At 39.9% G+C, this 27,097-nt stretch overlaps 1 protein-coding gene across 1 annotated transcript in view; it reads left to right on the top strand.

Moving 5' to 3' along the window:
- The window catches only part of E2F3 (E2F transcription factor 3), a 72,771-nt gene extending 48,262 nt beyond the window's left edge, over positions 1–24,509 (top strand). Inside the window, exons 2-7 of the mRNA XM_046641309.1 lie at positions 12,018–12,129; positions 13,397–13,598; positions 14,945–15,103; positions 18,114–18,228; positions 19,509–19,644; positions 20,981–24,509. Of these exons, the coding sequence (XP_046497265.1) occupies positions 12,018–12,129; positions 13,397–13,598; positions 14,945–15,103; positions 18,114–18,228; positions 19,509–19,644; positions 20,981–21,243 (987 nt within the window). The 3' untranslated portion in view covers positions 21,244–24,509. The remainder of the gene's footprint in view (positions 1–12,017; positions 12,130–13,396; positions 13,599–14,944; positions 15,104–18,113; positions 18,229–19,508; positions 19,645–20,980) is intronic.
- The last annotated feature ends 2,588 nt before the right edge of the window (positions 24,510–27,097 follow it).

The raw sequence follows: 27,097 nt of genomic DNA, 5'->3' as shown, positions 1-27,097 counted from the left end.
CCCTGGGTTCTTCCTTGCTGTACTACTGCCTGGAAACTCCCAACCTCCAAATACAGGAACTGAGTTTCCCCTAAATGAAAGTTGAGTGATCGGAAAAGCAGCAATTTTTGGCCTTCATATCAATTGTACAAATAATGGATATTCCTGACATGATATAAGACCAGCAGATGTCAGTTTTCAGTTCTTCGTGTTTCTTAAAAGTAACATTATGCTATCTTAAGAGGAAGTTCTTCAATTAGTTTAGGTTCACAAATCTTCCAAAAGTGTTCTACTTCTTGGAGTCCATTTATCGTGCTCCTGTACCAGGAGATAGTCTGTGAAACTATGTCCACCAGGGCCAAGTGCCCTGTCCTTTAGAGCCAGGGTGATAATTAAACACGTGCTCTTTTTCTAAGATTTAAGGTGCTAGCACTACCCTGCAAGCCATTATAGCAACTATGTTCTGAAGTAAGCTTCTGTGAACTCACTGGTTTAGATTCAGAACAGTTACTGTGATGTGTCGACAGTAATTCAATGGGAGAAAGTTTGCTGACAAAAACTTTTTTGGTACTGGTAATGAAGCAATTGAATTACTCATAAAATTGATCTGTTGAACCCGTGGTAAGAATTTGTTTATGGCTCTTCATTGCACTTATAAACTATCTTTTTAGCTACGTATGGTTGAGGACATAAAAAGGAGTATCTTTGTGTGTTCAATTATTATTATTTTCTGTGGATGAGATGAGGTCCAACTATTCAAATGGATAGCTCAAATTTGCTTTTATTTTTGGTACTTGTTTTTAGCCCTTACATTTAACCAAAGTGTGACAGAGATGTAATTCCATTATCCAAAAATATGATTAGCTTTCTCTCTTCATAAACTGTTAGTGTTTGGTATGAGCAATATAGATATCCTTTAATAAAAACATTAGTAAATTGTAGGAGGATAATGGTTTATCCCATGAATCTACAAACTCAGGCCTGCTGGCCAAATCTAGTCCAGGGCCCATTTTGTAAATAAAGTTTTATTGGAATACAGTGAAGCCCATTCATTTATGTATTCTAGCTTCTTTCTTGCTCCAATAACAGAGTTGAGTAACTACAACAGAGCTATGTCCCACAAGGTGTAAAATATTTACAGCCTGGCCTTTTACAGAAAATGTTTGTCAACTCATGGTTTATTCCATTGGTACTGAAATGAGGTCAAATCTTAAGACCAAAAACTGAGAATCGGAAAGGGAAGTAGAGATAAACTAAATAGTACTCTGATGAAAGATTCAAGTCCATTATTGCAGGGAGACATCTGAGCAGTAAGATTAGAGCCTGCACCATAACTGCCCATCAGTGAATATATTTTAAGTAGTTTTGCCAGCCTCCAAATTGGAAATTCAGATGTCTGAAGAGAAGAATTCCTAAATTCCATTTTATGGGCAATAACTACATATTTAAGGTTAGCAATAATTTAAGTTAAAGAAAAGCACATTATGAATTTGGTAATATTAGCAAATTTAAAATCCCCTTTTAAGTCGGTGGTTTAATGCACAGTCTTCCCTGCTTTTTTTTTCTGTAAAAACATAAAATTTAAACCTCAAAGGAAATAATAACACTTAAATATTGTACGGGGGATAAGAACCTTTTGCCTGCTCTAATTTAGAGACCACTATGATCTGTGAGTCATCATAGCATTTCTCTTATTAAAAATATTACTCATATTCTCTTATTTCATCTGAGTAACATTAGATCTATTTAATTTATTAATGAAGCCCTTCTCTTAAGCTTCTTATTCATTTACTCTTAATTTGATATAGATATAGCTAGATACAGAATTAATCTGTAACAGATTTTCAGAGATTTTTGCTTTTTAAGATCAACATTCAATTATTGAGATACTTAGGTAGGAAAAATATTAGGGCTTCAGCCTTTATTCCATGCAAAAGAAACTGTTATTTTAAATCACTGAAAATGAGAGTAGGGCCTGTAGTGGACAAGATAATTCAACAGATTTCTGGATACGGAGAATGGGTGGAGGAGTGGCAGCCAGTAAAGTAGAGCAGAGGAAGCTATGGCCAAAGAGAGCACGCACGGGTCTGCCCTAGAGGAAGAGCCGCTGAAGCTCAAGTATGACGAAAACCAAGGGTGTAAAGGGATTCACATGAAGGTCTTTATGCAGAGTAAATGTCCAGAATCCATGAGTCTTTTCCCCAGACAAATAGTTTTTGAGAAATCTTCTCAAAATAAATGGATCGGCCCCATTCTGAGATTTAAGGATAGCACCTCAACTTGAATCGTACAGCTCCCAGTTGTCATTGTATTGCTTTATTCTTAAATACGAAAAAGCTTGACTAGACATTTGGGAAAAGACTACAACATTATAAAGTGACACCAGGATTTTTTTTTTTTTTTTTTTTTTTTTTTTTTTTAGAAAAGGTAGGAAAAGATGACTATGGAGAAAACAGATTAAACAAGAAGCAAAAGAAAACTTTAAGAGAAATAATTAGTGGTGTCAGGCTATCCTATTCATAAAATGAGAATAAGATGCTATAAAAATAGATTGATCAGGGAGTAAAACAAACATTCTTGGGAATTAAAAATCTAGTTGCCCAAATTGAAAAGAGAAAATTTAGTGAAGTGGAAGCTAAATTTGATGTAAGGACAAGGAAGTAGAACGAAAAAGAAAAAACAAAGAGATGGAAAATAAGAGCTTTAAAGGGTCAATCCAAGAGGAATAGGAATTCCAGAAAGATTAGACAGAGACAATAGAGGGAATGACTTACAATACACATATTTCTCATAGCTGGAGGCCAATCGTGTAGTTTCTAGGAGCACATGAGTTCCTCCCACAGTGAGTTAGAAAAGATGCACACCTGAATACATGTTACGAAATTTTACAATAAATGTTAAGACAGGCCTGGAAGCTTTCAGAAGGGTTCAAAATCCAATAGCTTCAAAGGAATGAGAATCAGTGGCAACAGGTTTCTCACCATCAACACAGAATAAAACCCAGTGGAGCAGTGCCTTCAGAGTTTGAGGGCAAGTGATCTTCTGCCTTTAATTCTTTACTTAGTCGAACTATCAAGTGTGAGGGTGAAATACACAATCAGATAAATAAGACTCAAGTTTTCTCTTCTATACTACCATTCGGCTGTGTTCCAGGGAAACAACTGATTGACAATGGAAAACAGGAAACTGACTGTGTTGCAAGCAACAGAAACCAACTCTGGCCAACTTAAGCAGAAAAGGAATTTATTGAAAGGGTGTTAGATAACCCACTGAATTGTCAGGAAGCTTAGAGAACCAGGCTTGGAGAACAGGCAAGAACAAGGAAGGATCAATAGCCAGAACCACAGCTAAGACATCAAACCACAGAACAAGTCCAACAACAGTAGTCACTTCTTCCAGGCTCCCATGGCTGTCACCACTGGTCTGCTTCTTTGCAGGAGAAGCTCCAGATGCCAAATCCAGGGTGAGTGTGTCTGCCTGTCCCAGTCTAGGTAACAGCTCTAGTCTAGGTTCCAGGGAAGCTGGGAAAGAGCATTGGGGGGTCCAGATTTTATGGTAGGAAGGTGGCTGTCCCTCCCACCAAGACTGACAAAGTGGGGAAGTTCCTAACCATAGTAGGGGGAGTTCAGAGACTGGGCAGTCAAATAAAATGACAAATGTCCACCTCAGGCTTCAACACTGGGTGCAGTGAGGGAAAATTGCAGAGTGGCAGCCGTACAACAGGCCTGGAGAACAGTCGGTCTAGGGCCTAGATAGCAGGAGGTCCAAGAGCTTCAGGAAGGAAAAAAAGTGGGGACTTGGTAGAATATCTGATATGATGGAGAGTTGGCAAAAGTTTAGGATGTGGTGAAGGCAAATGGTGCCAGTGATCAGGAAAGACAACTGGAAATTCCAAAGGAAACAGATGAGCTTCACAAGAAAGGAGATGCAATCTCAGTATACTATTTGACTCTGCGGGAAGAATATTTATATAGTCAAAATGCATAGCACCGGTTTTTAAACAAAAGTAATGATATAACTATTGGGAGAAAAGGAGGAAGAAGGGTGGTTGTGGTATCACTGAAGGAAGTCTACATAATAACTAGAATGGCTAAACCAACAAATAGCTGTGTACACTTATTTTACTTAGAGATGCAGAGGTGATTGCCAGGAGAAATAGTAAAATTGGTTCCCCTGCGGAGGTGGCTATAAGTTCTCTGAGCTAGTGGATTTTAAAAAATCATGTGCATCTATTTATTTTTAAATTGTTCTTAAAAACAAAATAAATGTATGTAGAAAGGAAGGCAGTCTCACCAATTCATAAGTAAATGGCTTCTATTCCAAAAGTTCTGAGTCAGTTTGAGATTCCTTTTCCTTTGGAAACATTTATATATTTATATGCATGTGGTTAGATGCCCAAACTGGTCCACAAATACAAGTTACAGTGAAGTTAAAATACCCTAGGACTGTAGTTTAAAAATCAAAAGAAGAAAAAATGGCCAAGTTTGGAGTCCATTCTAGTAATCCGATGAGAAATGATGGGGGAATCTAGCTGGAGCGTGAGGCGGGCTTGGAGAGGGACACATCTGAGAGAGAAGAGGGAGATGTTCTGCTCACCACCTGCTGGTGGCGAGGAGGTGGGATTTAAGGGGAAATCTCACCAAGATAAGATGTACACATACTACTCCTGTTGCCACACGCCTCCATCAGGGCTTCCTGCATGCCTGTTCAGCTCACCAGTTCTCTGAGATAATTTGGTTTCTGATTAGGTTTCTCACCTCATAGCTCCTAGAGACACTGCCCTTGTTAGTTTCTGAACTGACCTCTGGCTGAAAAAAGCCAGAGAAGACCTTAGAGCTCTTCATCTTAGGTAACCTCATGTCAATGAGGTTGACGTGGGAGTGTGGTTATTAGCCTGGCATGTAAGGGACTGTGATCTGGCCCCTTCATCCCCTGCACCCAAAGCCCTTTGCTACCCACCAGCACTTCCAAACCAACGCCCTTCCAAGTCTCTGTGCTTCTGCCTGTGCCTGGACAGCTCACTCAAGTTCCCCGACTCCCACTCTCTTCTCTGCAGGGCAGACCCCATTTGCCTTCCAGGACTTGGTTCATTCCACCACTTCTAACCAGTCTGTCCAGATTTCCACCCACCTCTCCATCCAGCCCTCCTTCCTGCCCTCCTGCCCCCAGCCATGGACGCGTTGCAGTATTTATCATGCATTTTCTGTTATTTGTGGGCCTGTACCTTCTTTTATAGCGGGGCCCACTGTATCACTGTTATAATCATCTGCAGGTCCTGGTACACAGCAGGCACTTAATAAATGTTTGAATGGATTTTAAAGTGGTTAGCCAGATTCAGTTAATATATAGGCACAACTGGAAACTAGGTATTCTGTTCTTAAAATCCTTGTGCCCTAACCCACTGACCTAACGGCCAGAATCCAAGTGAGGTTCAGCTGCAGTGTGGTCTCAAGCTGGAGGTTCCCTCCTTTGGGTTATTTCATTAATGTGCTTAATCTAGTCCTCATTCTTTTAATTTAATTTCCATTTTCTTCTATTTCCCTTCTTCCTCTGTTCAAAGTGTCCTGTCTCTTCTTTGGCTTTGAGACAAAATGTATCGTGTATCTTGTTCTTTCCCTCACCCAGATCTCGCATTAACTGGAGTAAAGGAGTTTATTTTAGTGTTCACAGTTTGCTAACCTACAGCAGGCCATGCCTTTTTCTTGATTCAGTTTTTTCCTGTGGTTCAGTTGGATGGTAGATGAGAACACCACTTCCCTTCCCACCGTGAAGCTGGGATGCCCGTGCTGGTAGCAGATCTCATTTCTGTTTTGAACCCATCCCCGTAAGTTCAAATCAAACACACTGAATGGGTGTAAACCACCAGACTTCATTTGTTTAACCCCAAATGGAAATGACTTTTGTTTTTCCTTTTATGCAAGAAAAACATGCTCATTTCAAAATGATTTAGAAATAGAAAAGGCTAAGGAGAAGAAAATAAGATCACCATAATCCTACCACCAAAGGTTAATACTCTTAAACTTTATTTGGTATATATCCTTAGATACTTTCTTTCTATGCATATAGTTTCCTCACAAAAGTACAATTTTACTATTTATACTTGCTTGTTTTCTTAACTTACGTATTGTACATCATTATTAATTGCATAACACCCCATTCTATAAATGTACAATAACTTACTGAATTTTTCTTCTGAGATTAGGCATTTATGTTGGACATATGTGGGAAAATATAAAAATTCAAGAAACTGGCTGTGCTGTTTTTAATAGATAAACCCTAGGAACACCGTGGTTCTCAGAATATACTCTAAGAAGTGGAATTGCTAGTTTGAAAGATATAAATTAATGTGTATATAGACACATGACTTTGTAAAATCCAATCAAATATTACAGAACTATAAACATGAAGTCATTACCCCACATTTAATTTTACTTCTCAGAGATAACCTCCACTAACATTTGATGTGGATCTTTCCAGACTTTTTTCCTCCATGGATACATGGAAAATTTTATAGTGAGGCCTACAATTTTTTGCCCCTATGAGATCATATTATACAAATCTTTCTGCAACTTTAATTTTTCCCCTTTATATTTTTTTAAAATATTTCCAAATATGTAGAGATTAATCTCCAGCATATACATATACAAGTACAAACTTATGTGTACACAGACACTTATATATATACACACATATATCTTTAAACATCCCCTTTAAAGGCTGATAATTTTGGAACTTTGTGATTTACCTATCAAGAGACTTTGGGGATTTATTCCTTGGTTCGTTGAAAATAAATAAGTAAATCTGACCGAGTGCGTGCCATATGCAAGGCTGTGGGGAAACTGAGCTGCTTAAGACCTGAGTTCATGGTCCAGCAAGGAAACCTGGAGTGTATATGTGTTATGATGGTAAAATCATGCTGCACTGGCAGCCCAGAAGTTGCTGTGATAGCAGAAGAGGGATATCTCCGTCAGTCCAGGGAAGTCGTGGTCACTGACAAACTCTTTGAACAGACCTGGGTTCTGTGACTTATTAGCTGAGACTTTAGGTAATCCTTAACTTCTCTGCCTCAGTGCAAGCTGGGTCTAGTCATCCCACCCCCCAAGGCTATCATGACTCTTTATTGGGAAAAATGGTTACAGTAGAGGAGTGTTGAATGTCCATTCGTAGGTGTCTAATTTGGTAAACAAGTCACGGTATATTAATTAATACAGTATTCTGCAGCTATGAAAAATAAGATCATTCTGTGTGTACTGATAGGGATCAAACTCCGAGATGTATTATTAATAGAGTAGTATGTGCTTTGCTACCATTTATGTGAAGATTTTTTTATAAGGTGTGGTGTATATCTATATATGTGCTTGCATTTACATAGACTATCTAAAAGGATATTGAAGTAACTTCATGGTGCTGCCTTTGAGGAAGGGAACTGGGTATCAGGCGCGGGAGAAAGATTTGCTTTCCATGTATACTCCTTTGTGGTGTTTGAATTACCATATGCATTTATTATGTAAAGGAACAGTTTTTAAAAATTTTCTGAATAAAATAAAACTGTTTAAGTTTATCATAAAATAAGATAGTATCAATATAATGTAACTTTTCAAGTATTTTTATATGGCAATTTTTCGCAATCATTTTATAGAGTGGTTATAAGCATGGACTTCAGTGTAGGCGTATTTATTGACTGTGGGATTTTGGAAAAGTTATTTAAGTGCTGAAAACCTCCATTTTCTCCTGTAAAATAGGAAATAATAATAACAACTACCTTATGGGGTTGTTGTGAAAATGAGATATCGTAATCGAGTGGAAAGCAATTAACACGGTCCAGGATATATTGTAAGCACTCAAATGTTAATTCTGTTATAGTTAAGACTAAAAGGCCATACCTGTCAGGACTCAGGTGGTAGCAAGTGGGAGTAATCTAATTCACTTGTCTTCTACCCAAAACGGGAATCTGTTGGCTCACACAAATGAAAGTCTTGGGTAGATCTGCCTTTGGGCATGGCCATATCTGGCACCTTGCTTGAAGGCATCAGGACAGTCTCCCTCCAGCTCTTGACTCTACTTTCTTCTATGTTGGCTCAGTTCCCAGGTAGCTCCAGGTTCATAATTCCCGGTGAAAAGAACCCAGTACTTTCCCAGTAGCTTCTAACAAAAATCCCAGCCTTGACTGATTCATCCTGCTTTGGGCATGAGCCCATCCCTAAACCAGTCACGTTAGCCAGGGACTGGAATACACTGATTGGTGGACCCAGATTACGGAACTCACCTCTGTCACCTTGATGGGAAGGGTCAGCCTAAGATGTTGAGCAATGTCATGCCTTTTGTTTTCAGGATTGGACAAAGAAACCACCTGAACTAAGAACTGCGGAGAAGTTCCTGCTGCAAAGGAAAAAATAGGGATGACAAATGCCAGGCAGGCAGAAACGATAGATGTTCCCCACAGCCCACTGCTTGGCTGCCTGCCAGTTATTCCTGTTCTTTTCGTATATACGTTTTCAGACATGCGTGAGAGTGCTTCATTACAGAGGCATGGCGTGTTAGCTGGGGCTGAGGATCTAAGTTAGCACATACTTCGTTTCTAGTAAAACTACCCTTGATAATACCTCAGGAAGATGCCTCGTAGGTGATCTTCATAGCATGTCTCATGTCCAGGCTTTACTCCTGCTTAGGACCACATGGCCGGGCCTTCTGCTGAGCACCAGATAGATTAGTTACTTTACTGGTGGGGGCCATGTAATATAAAGATCTGCTTATAAACAGAATAGCTCTCAGTTCAGCAAGACATTCACACTAAGAGCAAACAAAAATTGAGATGACCAAGAGAGGAGATTTTCTTCTGCGTTTGTGCTCAGCCCAGGGCAAAGGGCTGTAGGCAGAGACTACCTGCACTGTTTAAATCTTCCCATCTGGCTTTTTGTTTGTTTACCAAGCATGTGTGCTTGAATTCGCTACGGTAACCAGTAAAGTGATGCTGCTCTATCATAATCAAAGTTTTTAGCCCTTCCCCAAAAGACAGTCCAGTTATCGTGCCCATCCTCAGATCTAGGACCTGCAGGTGCTGTGTGGTCTTCTCAAGTCTAGTTCAGCCTCCGTTCACTAAACAGTGGAGGAAAGATCACAAGATAACCCAGCAGAAACATCCATCTGGAAAAGGGGAAACGGCACACAGTGGTCACCTCTCGTGGCACGTCATGTCCTTCTCAACAGGAATAGCAGGCACTTGGAGACCTGATGGAGCCAATATGGCCTCCCCACTATCTACCCTCTGGGAGGATTTTCTGGGGCTGCCCTTCTTTCACAGCTCATTTCTTTTTGGTATAAATTTATAAGCATAGCGATTGATTCCCTTAGAGACTGAGATATCATAGGCCTTTGCTTTCTGGACTTAGGGATTCTCTGACAGAAGTGCCTTTAAAATTCAGTAGATTTTCTACATAGTATTTAGATTTGGTCAGCTCTGTGGTTTAGTGCTTGGTAACCAGTCACATATCCTGACTAGTCCTGGTCCTTGAAGTTAGATCCCAGTTTCTTAGCAACACACCTCTGGAGTTTCCCCAGCCTACAGCTTTCTGCTTCTATAGGCCTTTGCCTCAAAGCAATTTGAAACAATAGCCTGGCATTGGGAGGCAAAACTAACATGCCCAGGCAGCTGGCCAGTGGATTGTTCTTTATTGTGAGGGTTCAAGGAGAATACAGCCTTAGGGGCCCAAGAGTTCTGGGTCCCAAACCCTTTCCCCATTTTGCCTTCCTTCTGTGGACTTTAGCATGGGCAGAGAATACAGCTTTATATCTTCTTGGATTGCTTTCTACCGAGAGAAAAAAGCCTCCATAACTAAGCTGTTTTCTTCTTCTCTGCTTTTAGGTAAGCCTTAGATAAAGCTGGTCTCTATCAGTAATAATTTCCTGAAGACCACAAGAAGTGGCCAACACACTCTGTCACTCTTTAACAAGCCTCGCCAGCTCCCCATTGCACCACAGCCCATCTTGACTCAGCCAATTCCACAGGCTGACACTTGCAACACCAGACTTTCAGGTTCCCAACTCAAAGTGCTTTAAGCTTTAAGCACAAAAAGGAGATTTTATTGGCTAATGTAACTGAAAAGTCTGGGGAAGACCAACTGTTGCTCTCAGTGTATGCCCTGATCCAGAGTTTTGATGGATGGCCTCAGACCCCTTTCTCTCCATTTCTCCACTCTGCTTTCCCCTGTGGAGGCTCCATTCTCAAGTGGCTTCCAGCTACCAGCTTATCAACCTTCCTGGGAAGACACAGCCTCTTCTTGCCATGAGTTCCAGAAAAATTCCTGGAGTTGGCCTTTGTTCACCCAGCTTTGGTCATGTGACACCCCGACAGTCACTGTGGAGGAGGGGGAGGAGGGAACACAGTGATCAGCAGCCAGACCTGGGTCACCTGTGTGCACAAATGCACTTAGGCTGTGAGAGGGAAGGGGTGCTCCCCAACGAGCGGTCAGGAAGCTTTTGCCCGGTGAAGAGGCAATATTTGCTGGGCCAACCAAAACAACAGGCCCACACAAGGATTTGACAGAATATCGGAGAGGGGAAAATCAAGTTAAGAAGATAAATTTGCTAATTGTCACTCCCCGGCCTTTAGAGTGAGGTTTAGCTCCACGCTGCCCGATAGAAAGATAATGTATGGCACAAATACAAGCCACATGGTAAAAAATATATATGTAAAAGGAAACAGGTGAAATAATAATTTTAAGACTAGCTTATTTAATATTATTTTATAAGGCCAAAATATTATTTTAATATAATCTATATAAAAATTATTAATAAGGCATTTTACCCTTTTTTGTGCCAAGTTCCTGAAATCCAGTGTATATTTTATGCTTCTGGCACATGTCAATTTGGATGAGTCACATGTGGCTAGTGGCCACTCTAGGGAGCAGAAGTTTAGCTGATAACTTTCCATAGAGAAGCTGGATATCTATCATCAGTTGATAAGTTATTAATTCTGTTTCTATATTGTGGGGAGTTATTTTGAAATTGTGAATCTCCTCAGAATAATCTACCCTAAAATGAGCCTAAATACACAGTGCCATGTGGGTGTCTAGTTGGTGCCCCTTCTGTCTGAACACCTGTCACACCCATACAGCGGGTCCTCAGCGATTACTTATTTAATTGTCTGTCTTCTCTCTTGGACTGTAAGCACTAGGAAGGCAGGGACTCTTATCCAGCTCGCTTACCTCTGTTCCCTAAGCCCAGTGCCTGGTGCACAGAAGACACTAAGGGGATACTTGTAAAGTGAAATTAAATTAAATCAAAAACTTAGATGAAGACTTCTCATTTGCCAGGTCTAACGGCAAAATGGAGAAAGTAATACTAGTTGAAGCCCAAGATTGAATGTTTGCAATATTTGTTATTCCGATGAATGACCATTTGTAGTCTGTGACTAGTTGCATTACTGTTCAATCACTCTTTCCTTCATTGAATATATACGGAGAGAGGGTGATTGAACACCTACAGACACCCAGGCTTTGCGCCAAGCCCTAGGTATACAAAGATAAATGGGACACAGTCCCTGCCTTAAAGGAAATGAGGAACAGATAAGTAAAATAACTCTTCTATCCAATAAGTGTTAGCATGCACATAAACACAGTGTTTAGGGAGCACAAGGCAGGCAGTCCGACCCAGGTCAGAGATGGAGATAGGCAGCAAAGCTTTGCTGGGGAAAAGTGGGTTTAAGTTCCATGATGTCTACTGGATTCTTAGTATCTAGGCCCATGCCTGGCACATATGTTGAACCAACGAATAAATGAACAAAGTGACTCCTGAAACTAATCCTAAAGAATTGTTGGATTTGCTCATCTGAGTGTAGGCAGATAATGATTGCAGGTGAAGAGAGAGTTTGCGTGACAGCCCAGGCCCCAGAGCCAGAACCCTGGCTGTAGGGAATGACAAGATCCTGAGTGAGGCGGGGCAGGGGTGGTGAGAGCTGGCAGGGGCCCAATCACAAACAGCCTTGCCCCTTGTGATTGTCCATAAGACCTCTGACAAACAACTGTGCTTTCTTACTACAGGCAAAGCGAAGGCTGGAGCTAGGAGAAAGCGGTCATCAGTACCTCTCAGATGGTTTAAAAACCCCCAAGGGCAAAGGAAGAGCTGCACTACGAAGTCCAGATAGTCCAAAAAGTAAGGATTCTTTCTTCTCTGACTCTCTTTGGTGTGGGCTTCCCAACTTTCAAAGCTTGTGGCTGAAAGGATGCCAAGGTGTGAATAATTTTGGCTTGTTTTGTTCTTTTTCATTTCTTTCTGTGCCTAGCCAAAAGATACACACAGTGTCTGCAGACACCCAGTGAAAGGTTTCCAGAGTCATTCCAGCACTGAACACTGACTTAAAGGGAGGCCTCTTTAAATGGGTGCAGTTTCATGTTTCAACTCAGAATGCAAGCTCTTCAGCACCGTTCTAGAATAAATTTAACGTTAACTTTCCTTAATGGACATTACTTCAGAGATTAAGGCTAACTGGGCGTAGATGAGCTGTGCCAGAGTCAGTGATGTCTGCGCCAGCCTCAGCCTCCAGCTCAGCATATGGCAGCGTGAGAACTGATTGAGACCAATCAATTGCAGCTTGATTGCAATTTCCCTTTCCATAGAATACAATCATTGTTTCTTTTGGGAGAGAGAGAAAAATAGGTTGGAAATAGCTAAATAGTCCTTTATGTCTTTGGCATTTAATGTAAAGGCTAAATTAGACTTTGTTCTCTCCTTTTCTGTAGTTTACAAATTAGGCAATCCACAAATTATGTGTAATGCTCAATTAAACCCTTGACCTGTGCAACTTTAAGAGAATAAATGCAATGTTAAATAAGGCCGTTTCGTTCAAGAGGGATGGGGAGATTTGATTGAAAGACTTTCTAGGTATTCTTTATCCAAATGAAGCATTATTTGAAAACTCAGTGAACGAGTTATATACACACACAGACACTGGAGTCTAAAGGGCCAGTTGAGTCCATCTGAGCCCCTGTCATGAAATGCTGGAGAGATTTGTAGTCTGGCCCCATCAGGTTAGGCTCCACGGGTGCTGATCCCACGAAGCTACAGCACTTTTTCATTCATTCAACAGATATTTTTGAGCACCAACTATGAGTGAGATACTTCACTAGACCCAGGGAGTAGGGTAAGCCAAAGTAGACACTACTGAGAAATTCACAGTAAAATGCTTTCGTCAAACAGGAATTTTTCCTGTCCCTTCCTTTTCTGATAAATCGGTTTCGTAGCTTTCTATCACTTACCAGAAACAACAGCAACAGCAGCTTTGCTTCTGATACTAATACCTGGGCTGCAGTGGGAAAGAGGGCTTGCTTAACTGCAAAGAAACCCTTCATTTCTTTACCTTTCCCCCTATCCCCCACCCGTTCGGTTTTTGTTTTTCTTTAAGCTCCAAAATCTCCCTCAGAAAAAACACGGTATGATACATCACTTGGTCTGCTCACCAAGAAGTTCATTCAGCTACTGAGCCAGTCACCTGATGGGGTCTTGGATTTGAACAAGGCAGCAGAGGTGCTGAAAGTGCAGAAGAGAAGGATTTATGACATCACCAATGTACTGGAAGGCATCCACCTCATTAAGAAGAAGTCTAAAAACAACGTGCAGTGGATGTGAGTATAAGTCGCCCCCCCCCTCACCCCGCCGCCCCCATTCCCTGGCTCTGATGGGTCCTTTCAGGCTGCATCGGGGTTTCTCCCAGTCCCAACTTTCACATTCATGCCCGCACTTCATTTTCTCTCTCCCACTCTTCTCTTCTCCTTCCTTCTCTCTTCCCTCCTCAACTCTTTAGCCGAAAGTTTAAAGTCTGTTTACAAAGAAGGCTTCTGTTTAGATACTGTCAGAGATGAAAGGGTTTATATTCAATGAGCCTCAAGCAAGGGGATCCTGGGATTAAATAGGGCCCTACAGATGTAAAGTAGAATGCTGTTCATCTGTTCTGTGATGTCCATGTGTGTACGCATGTGTGTAATCTAATACACGCTTACACGTGTCTTTGGCTTGTCTCTAATAGGAATTTAGAAATTAACTATGGCTGTCTAGTAACACATCTGTGTATATGTACAATCACCAAGTGTCTTTGCCCATGGTTCTCATAGCAGATTAGCTTTCTGTGTTAATCAAGGCAAGACTTAAATGCCTCTGTTCCTTCTAGAAAGTGGGGATGGTAACACTTGTCACCTATCCACCCACATGTACAATTAAATGTATGATAACGTCATTTGGGAATTACAGACAGAGTACCGGAACAGCCAGTATTTTAGAAGGAACTATTTAAGCATTATTGGAAGGAATAAATGTTATGGGGTGGCTTTGAAAAAATACTACTTCAAACATGATAAGATGAACAGGTAACTTTTTTGTAGTTTTTTGGAATTTTGTGATAATTCAGTGACCCATTTTGGCCTGTGGTTTAGAGAAACCTGTTGAGTACTGGTCTTTGTTCTTGCATCCAGCACATCTATCTGTTTCCTCAACTTCCTTTCCCTTTTTAGTTGTTGGTATAAGGCCCTCAGAAATTATCTAGGTCTTTTGTGCTTTTTGGATGACGTTTTGTTGAATTTTGAACCATTCTATCTTTTCTTGCAAATTTTTCTATTTTTCTATGTCTTTCCATCCTTTCTTCCCCCCTTTCTTTCTTTCTTTTCCCCCCTGGGAGGCATGTGGCGGGGCGGAACTGCCTCCTTGTGCCCTTTGAATTCCAGCCTTCCTCTGGAGGAAAGAAACCTGAAAATAGCAGTGTTTTTTCACTTAATTTCTCTGGTGTGAAAACTGAAGGGCTGTACTATGAAAAACTATGTATAAACGTTCTAATTTTAACACTTGGCTAACAAGCAGTGTGACCTCCTCTATCAAGAGGGGACACTTACCCAAAGGACCGTTTCTCCCTGCCCTCTCTTTCACCTTCCCCGCTTTGGCCTGTCAAGGAGCCGTAAAGAGTCTGTGTTTGGGTTTCTAGGGGCTGCAGTCTGTCTGAGGATGGGGGCATGCTGGCCCAGTGTCAAGGCCTGTCAAAGGAAGTGACCGAGCTCAGTCAGGAGGAGAAGAAATTAGATGAACTGATCCAAAGCTGCACCCTGGACCTCAAACTGTTAACCGAGGATTCAGAGAATCAAAGATATCCTTTGTGCCACCTGTTCACTGGGGGTTAGTGCCTTCTAGACTATTTCCAGTGTTAACAATCTGACTTTTAGGCACAAGGGAGAATTTTACTCTGGTTTCATGCAAGTATGTGTGTGTGTGTCTAAACCACTTATCTTTTTCTTAGAAGTCAGTATTTATGGAAAGATAGTCACGTACTGGATCCTATCGTATCTACTTTCATAGCCAGGTGGGAACTGTTTGTTAAAGCATTTATTCATGTGCAATTGGGACATATGGATACACTCCAGCGTAAGGCAACACTATTATAAGATACGTAATGTGTCAGTATTAATATTAATGACAACATTCAGCAGATTCATCTTTGGCTTCCCAGATTTTTGGTGGGTGTTAGCTGTCACTATTGGGGTTCTCACATTCTGTTTTCTTTTCATCAGATATTGGAGCAATTGGAATTTGTTGAATCTGTCTGAGCTATAGTTGAAGGAATTGAGAGTATAGAAGAATAATTCTGTAACTTTCAAAGTGCGTTATGCTGATTCATAACAACAAAAACTGATTTCAGAAGCACCCTACGGCCTGAGAAATCTTAATTTATCCGTTCATCTACAAACATTAGTCCTTAGAAATAAAAATATAAACAGCCAATTCTTGTTCTAAGCAGGCTGAGAGTCTGTTGACCATCTCAGGAAAAGTTACTGTTCATCATCTCACTTCAGACAAAAGCGGAGACATGTTGACAAGAAGACTTTTCAATATTTTCAATTATTAGGAGAAGACAAAACCCATATTTTAAGTCATCCTATCTCTAATTTTAGTTCCAATCTTCTGATTATTCCACATTTACCTTTGTAAAGCAGAAAATAAAATGTGTCCTGCCCAGTTTCTTCTAGTGTCTCATCTCTGGGCTTTCCTTTGGAGGTTTTGGGGACATTTATTTTCGAATCAGGCAGGTTTTGAAACTACGATTGTTCATTTCCTGTTGACCAAAGGATTAACCTTGTCAGCTGATGATTAGTGAGGTGGAGAAGAGGTGTGATGATTTGAGCCCCCATTGATGGCCAGAGTGGGTTTACAGGGAAGAAACAAGAATAGCTCTGGTCAGGCTGTTTCATTCATTGTTTAGTTGGGAGCCCCATCGAGGAGGAGATGTGGTCGTTACACAAGACCGGCAGCTTTCCAGAACGTGTAGCTTACAGCATTGTCACCTACATTAGCTTTCTCTGAGGCCTTTGTTGCAGAAAAGAAAGCTTCCTTGCAGGGGGCTGCTAACCCAAGAAGCAAGTTCAAGGGGGAGCCACAATGGAAGCACTTTTGAGTTTGTAAGATTAAAGAATGTGTTTGCACAGTTTATTTCAATTCACCATTCAGTTGCGAATTTGGTACAGCTTGTTCACAAATGTGTTGAAATTTTCCTTCCTGCAGCATGTTGAGTAATTGTAGATGAGTTTTATTTTAATAAGTTCTTGCCACGTAGCTTTTTGACAGCAGACTGTGGGGTAAGTACCTGGTTATCAGTTTCCCCAGTGTTCTCAGTAAAAATTCAGAACTGTCAAATCTTCTATAAAGGCACCAGTTGGCTTCCTTGATGACATAAATGGTGACTTGAAACCCAGAATCCTGCATGAGCTGTCCTGTCAAGCTCAACACTGAATTAGCTGTTGTCTGAACTATTGAGACTTAAAGAATAAAGAAGATAATCTGATATATGCCCCTAAATGTATATGCAGATTTTGGGTGAATGTGCTTTTTCCCAAAGAGTAGGTTCATAGCTTCCTTCAATTTCTAATAAAAAGCTACTATTCTAAGGGACATCATTTCCTCTAGCCTCTCTAAGCCCTATTTCTGTGGTAAATACGTTAAATCACAGACTCTGCTATGCAGAAATGCCTTCATTGAGTTGTGATTTGCCATTTTATCCTAGGCATTTTTTGTGGGTTGATATAAAAAAGCAACTGGCTAAAGACATTTTACATTAGTTATGTTACTCCATGTCCCTTATATAAAAAAGCTATGTGATCTATTCTCTTTTAGGCAAGCTTGTATGAATACTGTTACATATAAGAGTGTGTGTATATATAACATATATACATTTATGTTAACATTTATATATGTATATATACATATAACAGTAGATATAATATAACTTAATAAGTACCATATTCTTTCATGATATCCTCTTAGGTTGGGCTGCCAGCGCATTTAAAAGAATTCTTCAGTGCTCAGAAATAACTGCCAAGAGTACTGAAATATTCTTTTACTCTCTTTTCCTAAATGAGCGTTTCTCAAATTCATTCAGGTTGCAGAGCATCTGGAAGGTGCTTTCCTCTTTGTGAACATTGAAATATTGATAGTTAATAATGTCATACATAGGATAACTTTTCTAACAGAAATAATGACACTCTTATCAGTAGGCAATAGATAATCACAACCAGCCCAAGCACACTTAAGAAAACAAGCTGTCTGCCTGAGAAGTATTCTGAGTTCTTTCACTAATAATATCTATTTGCTGCTCATTCTCATTTGGGTAGTTGCTGACACTTGCTAATAGTCAAGTAGCATGTTACTGGAGTTTCCAAGAAATTATGATTAACAGAGCTTTAATTTTTTCTGTAAATTGGGATCTGCCATCATTCAATTTGAGTGATAGAACGCTTCACTGGAGTTCATAGAATACTTGTGCTCCTGAGAAACCTGGTTTGAAAATCCCTGACCAAATTGGGTTTTGGTTTTCTTTAATGGTTTATTTTAACTATTCTGTTTCTATGTTTATTTTAATATTTTAAATAGCCATGGACTTTTTAGAAATGGGCAAGAAAGAGCTGTACATGTCTCTTGTTGCTTAGGACATCAACCAGAGGAAAGATTCATGGAACATCCCAAATATTTAGAGATCTAGAAGAAGAGAGAGATTTATTCTTATAAGTCACACAGTACTGTAAAATTTTTCTGTGCTTCTATTTTGTCATCTTCATAGTGGTTACATCTGAGGCAATCAGTTGGAAGGTTTCCTTAACACTCGTTACGTTAGCTTATGTTACATATCAAGATATTCGAAAAATTAGTGGCCTTAAAGACCAAACTGTTATAGTTGTGAAAGCCCCTCCAGAAACAAGACTTGAAGTGCCTGACCCAATAGAGGTAAGGAGATAACATCTTTGTTCACCTGCAGAAATCTTTTTGGAATGTCTGAGGTTAAAGAATCATTAACTCATGGTTAAAGTCTGTATCCTCCTAAAACCTTGATTGTTCTTTTCCATCTATTTTACTTAACGCTAACTAAAAACATTTCAAGAGTACGATATGCATTGGATGTCCAAAAAGTCTAATTTTAACATAGCTGGGCATTCAACTCAAAGTGGTATATGGTACCCTGTCCCTCTTGGACTCTTTTTCATAATTTGTTATCTGGTTGTTCTGGTTGGTTTGAACCACTAGGGAATTTTATGTTGATTACTGTGGCTTTGGTCTTCCCCCATGAACAGAGATATAAATATTTTAATCTCTGTAATCTATCTTAGCACATTTTAAGAATGTATTATTTATAATATGTTTATTTTTAAGAAATCAAATGAGACTTTGGGTTAATTGATAGACTAGAATGTTGTAAGAAAATGGAGAGCATATTTTCGTGATTGGTTTCAGATACACTTTGGCAATATAGGCCTAGACTATACAGTGAAGAAACGTAGTAAAAAGAAAATGCGTAGAAAATAAAATAAGAGTGAAATTTGCAATCTCCCATCTGGGATAGAGTTCTCACCTTAAATGATCATAATAACTCTATGACCTAGATGAGAGGAATTTTAAATATTAGTGTGCTGCATTCTCTCATTAAACTCAGTTCCTAGCACTTAAGAATACTGTTCATCCAATGGTTAATAAAGTTAGACATGAAAAAAGCCCTACCATAAAGGAATAATAACATGGAAATACTGTATTCGGAACACTTCATGGACTTTTTAATAGTTTGCATAAAAGGAATATATTTAAAGAACACAATTCACCTTTTCCAGGGCAGGGGTCAGCAAACTTTTTCTTTAAAGGGCCTAGACAGTAAATATTTTTGGCTTTGTGAGCCATATGGTCTGTTAGGACTACTCACCTATACAACTCTGCCCTTATAGCATAAAAAAAATAAATAACCAGAGGCAATTCATTAGCAGTGGGAATGGGTGTCACTCGGTGCCAATAACACTTTATTTACAAAGACAGTTTGGACTGGATTTGACCCTTAGGCTGTAGTTTGCTGACCTCCTGCTCTAGAGGATGACAGTCATTGATAGAGGTGGCCTACCAGTGAAGAAGCAAAATGAACAATGAAAATTATCCTTCCTTTCCATTTTTAGCTGGAGACTACTGTAGCTTCCATTCCTAAAGGAACTTTCAGTCTGAACTTCTCTCACTTGTTCTGTTCGCAGAGCCTACAAATACATTTGGCAAGTACCCAAGGACCCATTGAGGTTTATTTGTGTCCAGAAGAGACTGAAACACACAGTCCAATGAAAACAAACAACCAAGACCACAATGGGAATATCCCTAAACCCTCTTCCAAAGGTAAAAATTCCACTTTTGTCACTTGGAAACTATGTTAAAAATGAAGATGACTAGAAGGACCTTGTATCGGAACCGCAAGTCTAGGCGAGAAACAAAAGCTTCTGTTATTATTGTTATTAAGGTAACATTTTTTAAAAAGGCATTCTGACTAGTTTACGGAACAAAATAATGATCTTGGGCAAATGACTCCTCCGCCCACTAATGGAGTCCCTTCCGGCCTTTGCTATTGGCAGAAACCATTTCCTTACAGTGTTTTGGAAAACCGGTTGAGGTGAGGAGCGAAGCTGTGAGCTGTCTGGTTGAATCATTAGCTGCACTTGACCACACAGCTTTGAATGATGCTGCAGAAATCATTAGAGAGGAAAATGAAAAAAGTCTGGAGAGAAAAGGCTCTTGTCACAAAAGTTTTATCTTAATTCTTCCCCTCAACGTGTGAAGATAGGGGAAGAAAACCCCAGGAAAATAAATCTCCTCCCGCCACTGTCCCTATAGCAGAGGAAGCTCTTTGCAGGCCTTTTTTTTGTTTTTTTTTAGTTGCAGATTGGGGGTATGTATTTAATTTTTTTCCCCTACTGTTTCCCAGTATAGCAGCAAGAATAGAAGTGATTTCAGTGAATAGGTCTTATTTAGCACCAAGCAAAAGCATACAGCACCTCAAATGATAAAACTAAAGCCCATTTTTTTTTCACCATAGAAATTCGAAGTGGGTATGTCTTATTATTTGTATTTTTAGAGGTGTCTTTAACAAGGTCATTCAGAAGAGGCTAAAATTAGTGCTTTTCTACTAGGGAACCAGCTTTTCAGTGTGTATGTTTTGTTTTGCTTTGTTTTTCTTTAAACGATGACTAATTGATATCAGAGAGAAGTTTTTGAACTTGTAGCCTCTAATCTTTGAAGCAATTTGTATTCTTGTTTGCTAACAGTAGGTATTTTAAAAGATGAGTAGGGCCAGCCTGTGGCCTAGTGGTTAAGTTCGGTAGCCTGGGTTCACAGGTTCAGATCCCCGGAGCAGACCTACACCACTCATCAGCCATGCTGTGGCAGCGACCCACATATAAAATAGAGGAAGATTGGCATGGATGGTAGCTCAGGGCTAATCTTCCTCATGTTAAAAAAAAAAAGAAAGAAAAGAGTAAGTAGACTAGAACAAAGAAAAGTGGACCAGTCACTCTTTAGTGCCCTTTAGCATAAGAGGTGATCTATATCATAATGTCATCTTACTGTCGTTAGTGGAACGTAGGCAAATTTATAACAGCAACATGTCCATTCTTCCAGAATAACTAATTTGATTTTTTCCCAATTTATGTTTTTGTTTCCACCAATTTTCTCCCTTCAGACTTGGCTTCAACCAACTCAGGACATAGTGATTGCTCGATTTCTATGGCAAACCTTTCTCCTCTGGCCTCCCCAGCCAACCTTTTACAGCAGACTGAGGACCAAATTCCTTCCAACCTAGAAGGACCATTTGTGAACTTACTGCCTCCCCTGCTCCAAGAAGACTATCTGCTCAGCCTTGGGGAAGAAGAAGGCATCAGCGATCTCTTTGATGCTTATGATTTGGAAAAGCTCCCACTGGTGGAAGACTTTATGTGTAGTTGATTATGCTTTGTGTGAACTCCCCTTATAAACCAATATTTTTTTATTATGGAACCAGAACATCTGTCATGCAGTGTTGTCCCTTCCTACCTTCTTCCTCCAAGATAGTATCATGAAGTAAACTACAAACTTCAGAACAAAGCTGACATTTTAATGAATTAAAAAAAAAAAATTGTCTAAACGCACAGTTGTGGGCTCCCTTGGGAAAGCCCTGCTTTGCCCCAGGCTCCAAAATCTCCTGGATGAGTCAGCAAGTGAGAAAATGTGCAATCAGGTGTCTCTCACCCGTCCTTTTCCTCCCTCCCTCGTGGATTGGCTTGCTGTGCCTGACGGATGGGCTGTAGAATGGGGTCTGGCCACCTGGCCCACTCGAAAACAGCAATCTTCCTTAATAGCATTTCAAGCCGTGCCTTCTCCGCAGAATGCATGTCTTTGGGGTCTGCTAATATGGAATGGAACTGCAGGAACTGTAAACTTGAAGTCATGCGAAAGTATGAAATGGATTTCTTCAGCTCTTCTTAGGAATATTTAAATTACTGTCATAATTCAGTTTAAGCTATGGACCGTGTGTCCCACTAGGGGGTCGTGAGGACCTCCACAGCCTTTCGGATGAAGAACCTGTTTTGAAATATTTGTTGCAGATAAATAGAGATCTGCCACTCTAAGCTGTTGTGGATTTTCCTGTCTCCATAAACCACTCCCACTCCCCGTCCCCAACGTATTTGTAAGTTTAAAGTTGATTTGTAGCAAATGCCTACTTAGGATTTGTGGATTGTTTCAGACTTTTCATTTTTTTAGCCGCCATCGAAGCATTCCTGTGGCACCCATCACCATTTCAATTTAATTGTTTACTTTGAAGCCATTTTTGCTAGTTCAAATTATTTAAGCAGAGGTAGAGAACCTCTACTGATCAGACCATCTAAACGTGTGTGATCTAAGGTGAACAGCCTCTGCAAGAAGCATTGCCCCATCTTGCTTCCTTTCCTGGCAGGGGGAGCTTGGAGCGAGTCGATTCTGAAGCTCGCTGACATGGGTGGCCCATTTGAAAGAGAACCAGGTCAGATGACATAGCAGTCCCAAGGAGCAGCAGGCGTGGATCCCTCCGTCCTTGGGCTTCCGGCCCCCGTGACCGGGGAAAGGGCTCTCTTACACTGCACTCAGGGAGACCACTTCTCAGGATGGGGTCAGATGGAGAGGCCTCTAGAGAGAAAGACATCCCCGTTGTTGTGTGAGTGGCATTCTATCTGTGGCATTTACTTAAGCTGGTGAGAACGGGAGCTCCCACTGTGTTGGGGGCTGCCATAGCCCTGGCCAGAACCGTTCCCCTTCCTCTGTGAAGGAGTAATTTGGACCAAGGGTAGTTGAGATTCAGACAGTGAAGCGATAGAATGCCAGGCATCTCCTGTTTTACTCTTCAGGAATGATGTCCCAAGTTAGAGGCTTCGTGTCAGCTGCAAATCCTACCAGTTATGTCCAAGAATGGCCTTCCCATTGGCCAGGGGAGAGGGTCATCTCCCGCTGGGAATGTGGCATAGTACCTCAAATCCATTCCTTGGATGCTAAAGACTGCGGGAATGAGGGAGTCATAGAAAAAAACAAACCTCAAAACGAACAGTTAAATTGAAATGCTATGTGCCTGACACAGTGGTGGGCACATAGTAGGCACTCGATTCGTGTGTTTAATTGAATTGAAAATATCCCTTAGGAAAAATACAAAAGAAAACGAAAAACCACAGAAGCCCCAGCCAGTTTACTCTAGGTAGATTTCCACAATATGCAAAGTGGTGGTGGGGTCAAAACAAATGACACCAGCACTTTAAACTCTTTATGTAGGTATGCATGGGTGTATGTTTGGGAAGAAAAACAAAGGTGCAGATTATCCTCCTTTTTCTTCTTCGGCCTCCAACCCCAGCCTCCTCCCCTCACACACACTGGACTTGGTACAAAATATCCATGTGGTCCAAGATGAAGCATTGGGGCGGGGGAGGGATGGGGAGCTTTGTGTCAAGTGCCTACTGGAAATGCACTGTGGGGTTTTTTCCTGTATGGGAAACCATTTATGCCAAGCTTTTCCCCATTTCCCATATTTATCTCATCTGGTTAGCTGCCTCTGCTTCCAGCTTTGTGTAATTCTCTGCCAGCTGCACAAAGCTGATTTTTTCCAAAGTCTCAAGACTGAGCTCACCTGGCTAGGTTGTTGTGTGTTTTGTTGAATTTCTCGTTAAACCTTTACGTAATGTAATGCCGTATTTATTGTTTTAAAAATGAAAGGAATACTAATAAGTCTTAAAAGTTCCTTCATGCATAACATTTTTTCCAGTTAATAGGCTTAACTGGCGTACATTAATTAGATGTCCATACTGTATTCTGTTTGCATTAGTCATTTTCTTTTTGACATAGTATCTGGCACACAAAGTGGGTTAGTACTACAGTATTTGTGTTACTTTAAGTACTAAGTATGCAGGTTTCCTGGTACCATTGAGTTGCTGCTATTAAAGCTCACACATGAAATGGCTAAAAGTTACAAGTGTGCGAATTATGACTGCGTGAGCCTTAGAAAATAAAATGTATAAAGGGCAACACATGAGCTGTCAAACAGTGTTAGGTGTGTGTTTATGTGTACAGATTTGTGCATAGCGATCTTTTTATTTAAGTTGATATGTAGTCTACTCACGTTTTCATTATCTAGCAATTTTGTACAAAGATAGCAATTAATTTGTAAACACTGCCAGAATATTTTCTAGCTGGTTTGTAATTTTTTAAGAGTGTTATTTTGTTTTTGTTTTCTGTTGTGGTTCTTGTTTTCATTTTTGTTGTTAAGTGTAGATCTGTAAATAAAATTGCAGTATTTAAAGCTTTAGCTTTCAGGAAAAAGAAAGTTAAGAACTCAGTGTGTGCATGACAACTCGTGTGTATGAGAGGAAGGATTTGAAGGAAGATGTCTTGCAGAGTGAGTCGGGTGGCAATTATCAGATTGTGGGAATTTCTTTTCCTATGGGGTACGTGATTTTGTCAAAAGGAAGTATTTCTCCCGAAATTGGGAGTAGGCAAACTACTAATCAGTTTAGCTTTGTGTTGTATGCTAGTTCAAAAAAAAGAAAATATGTAATATAATGTAAAAAAAAAAAAGCTTTTATGATGGATTTTGTAAATAGATTTGTTACAGGGTAACCTGTTCCCTAGCTGTGATCTTACCACTTCAAATGGGTGTAATTTGAATAAATTTTGTATGGTAAAGGATCAATAAAATGATTTTTTTTTTAAGAGTTCAGACTTGTGGATGGGTTTTCTTACTATTGTCTTATGCTCCTATATTAATTTCATTTTTAAAGACACTGCTTATGCTAAGCAAAATAAGTCAGACAGAGAAAATCAAATACCATATGATCTCACTCATAAGTGGGAGATAGAAACAACAACAAACAAACACACAGAGACAGAGATTAGATTGGGGTTACCAGAGGGGAAAGGGGAAGGGAGGAGGGCAAAAGGGGTGACAGGGCACATGTGTACCGTGACGGATCGTAATTAGTCTTTGGGTGGTGAACATAATATAGTCCACGGAAAGAGAAATATAATGATGTACAACTGAAATTTATATGTTATAAAACGATGTTACCTCAATAAAAAAGAAAGCGACTTAAATAAGTGAATAAAAATAAAGACATGCTTTAACGAGCTAAGGGGGAAGTTGAACAAAAGCTCCAAATATCCTATGCCTTACCATTTATTTGGGACTTGAGGAACATTGAGCAAATGTTCGTTGAGTGCCTGTGGTGTGCTCACCACTCTGGGAAGCAAAAGAACTTACCGCATCTCTGACAACCTGCAGAAACCACTCACGGGGGTTGAAGAAAGACTTTTACACTGAGAAAGTGACAAGCTGTTTTATCCTCATAAAGAGTATGAAGCCAATAAATTTTATCTCTCAAAATTGGTCACTACCTCCCTTGTTCTAGATTCTGTATTTCTTATAATGCCACCTATGAGCACATTAGAATTTTTTTGACTGCAATGTCACACTCTTAACTCTGAGTTCATGATCTAAAAACTTCAAAATGTATGTTGTACACACACACACACAACCAACACACAAGAGTAAAAAGCACAAAAAAGAAACATTCCCTGGCCCCCCAGGCTCTTCACTCCAGAGAGGCAACCACTGTTGTCGCTCTTCTTATCTGTCCTTCCAGTCCCGTTGTTTTCTAGGCACGTATAAACGTGTATGCGTATGCATATGTATTTTAACAGAAATCATGCCTAGTATATGCTGATCTTTGGCTTTTTTTTCACTAAGTGCATCTTGGACATCTTTCCATGCATGTACTATGTACTCATAGGCCATGCTCACTTTCTTCAAAGCCTGCATAGCATCCCAGTGGTTAAAAATTTATGTAATTATTCACCTAGAAATTTCTTGAGAGATATTTTTGTTTGTTTTGTTATAAAACACAATGAACAGTCATGCACTGCATAATGACATTTCAGTCAACAGCATAATGCATATATGACCGTGATCCCATAGGATTAGTACCATATAGCCTAGGTATGTCTTAGGCTATACCATCTAGGTTTCTATGAGTACACTCTAGGATGTCCACACGATGATGAATTCACCTAACGACCTATTTCTCGGAATCTGTCCCCAACATTAGTGACACATGACTGTGTAAGTTTTCTTGAATACTTATATTATGCCAGGTACTATTTTTTTTAATGTGTTAAAGTACACATAACATAAAATTTATCATTAGTGGCATTCAATATATTCACAATGTTGTGCAAAGGTCAGCACCACCTAGTTCCAGAACATTTTCATCATCCCAAAAGGAAATCCCATACCCATTAAGCAGTTATTCCCTATCCCCCACTACTCCTAGCCCCTGGCAACCACTAACCTCCTTTCTGTCCCTATGAATTTGGCTATTCTGGATATCTCCTATAAACGGAATCATACAGTATGGGACATTTTGTGTCTGCCTTTTTTCACTTAGCATAATGTCCTCAAGGTACATCCACATTGTGGCATATATTAATACTTCACTCTTTTTTATGCCTGAATAATATTCCATTGTGTAGATATACCACCTTCTGTTTCTCCATTCATCAGTTGATAGACATTTGGTTTGTTTCCACCTTTTGCCTATTGGAATGCCAGGTACTATTTTAAGTTTTTTACATGAGTGCCCTATGTTTTTCTCAAAGCGTACATCACTAGCTAATATATATGCTGTCTCACTGCCCTTCTAGAATGTAAGCTCAGTGAGAAGAAGTACTTTGTATTGTTCACTATTTTGTCCCCAGTTCCTAGAATAGTGCCTGGCACATAATAAACTAATACATATTTGAACAAATTTTTCCTGTTTCATAGTTGAGGAGTCTGAGGTTTAAGAATGGTTAAAAAAAAAAAAAAAAAAAAGAGTCCAAAGGCAACACAGTGAGATAATGAGCTCAAAGTCTCTTTCACCATGCTCTCATCTGCTTCATTTTGTACCTTGTACTGGACTTTTTTGTTTTTTCCACATTTTTGCATTTCCTCGTTAGTTCTGCCTAGAGTCCTGTTTACCCAGAGTTTGGGCATCTGATTACTGTCATCCAACATAGCTTCTCTCCTATCTAGGGATCTGCACATTTGCTCAGCAGGTATTCTATAGTCAAGCCAGTGATCAAAGCTGAACAAAATGACACAAAGATGTATTCCTTCTTCCAGGTTGACTACTGAAGGTGGGGGATAGTGGGCGCTAGCAAATAAAACAAGACTTACCTGTACACAAAAGCAGTTGAAAAATGTAGACAAGATAAATTTGAATCAATCACATAGGGCTGCATCTTTTAAAAAGGTGAATATATGACTAGG

Source organism: Equus quagga, chromosome 15, assembly GCF_021613505.1.
Source record: "Equus quagga isolate Etosha38 chromosome 15, UCLA_HA_Equagga_1.0, whole genome shotgun sequence".
Taxonomy (NCBI): domain Eukaryota; kingdom Metazoa; phylum Chordata; class Mammalia; order Perissodactyla; family Equidae; genus Equus; species Equus quagga.
Note: the sequence above shows the minus strand (reverse complement) of the source record. Positions and strands in the feature narration are given on the sequence as shown.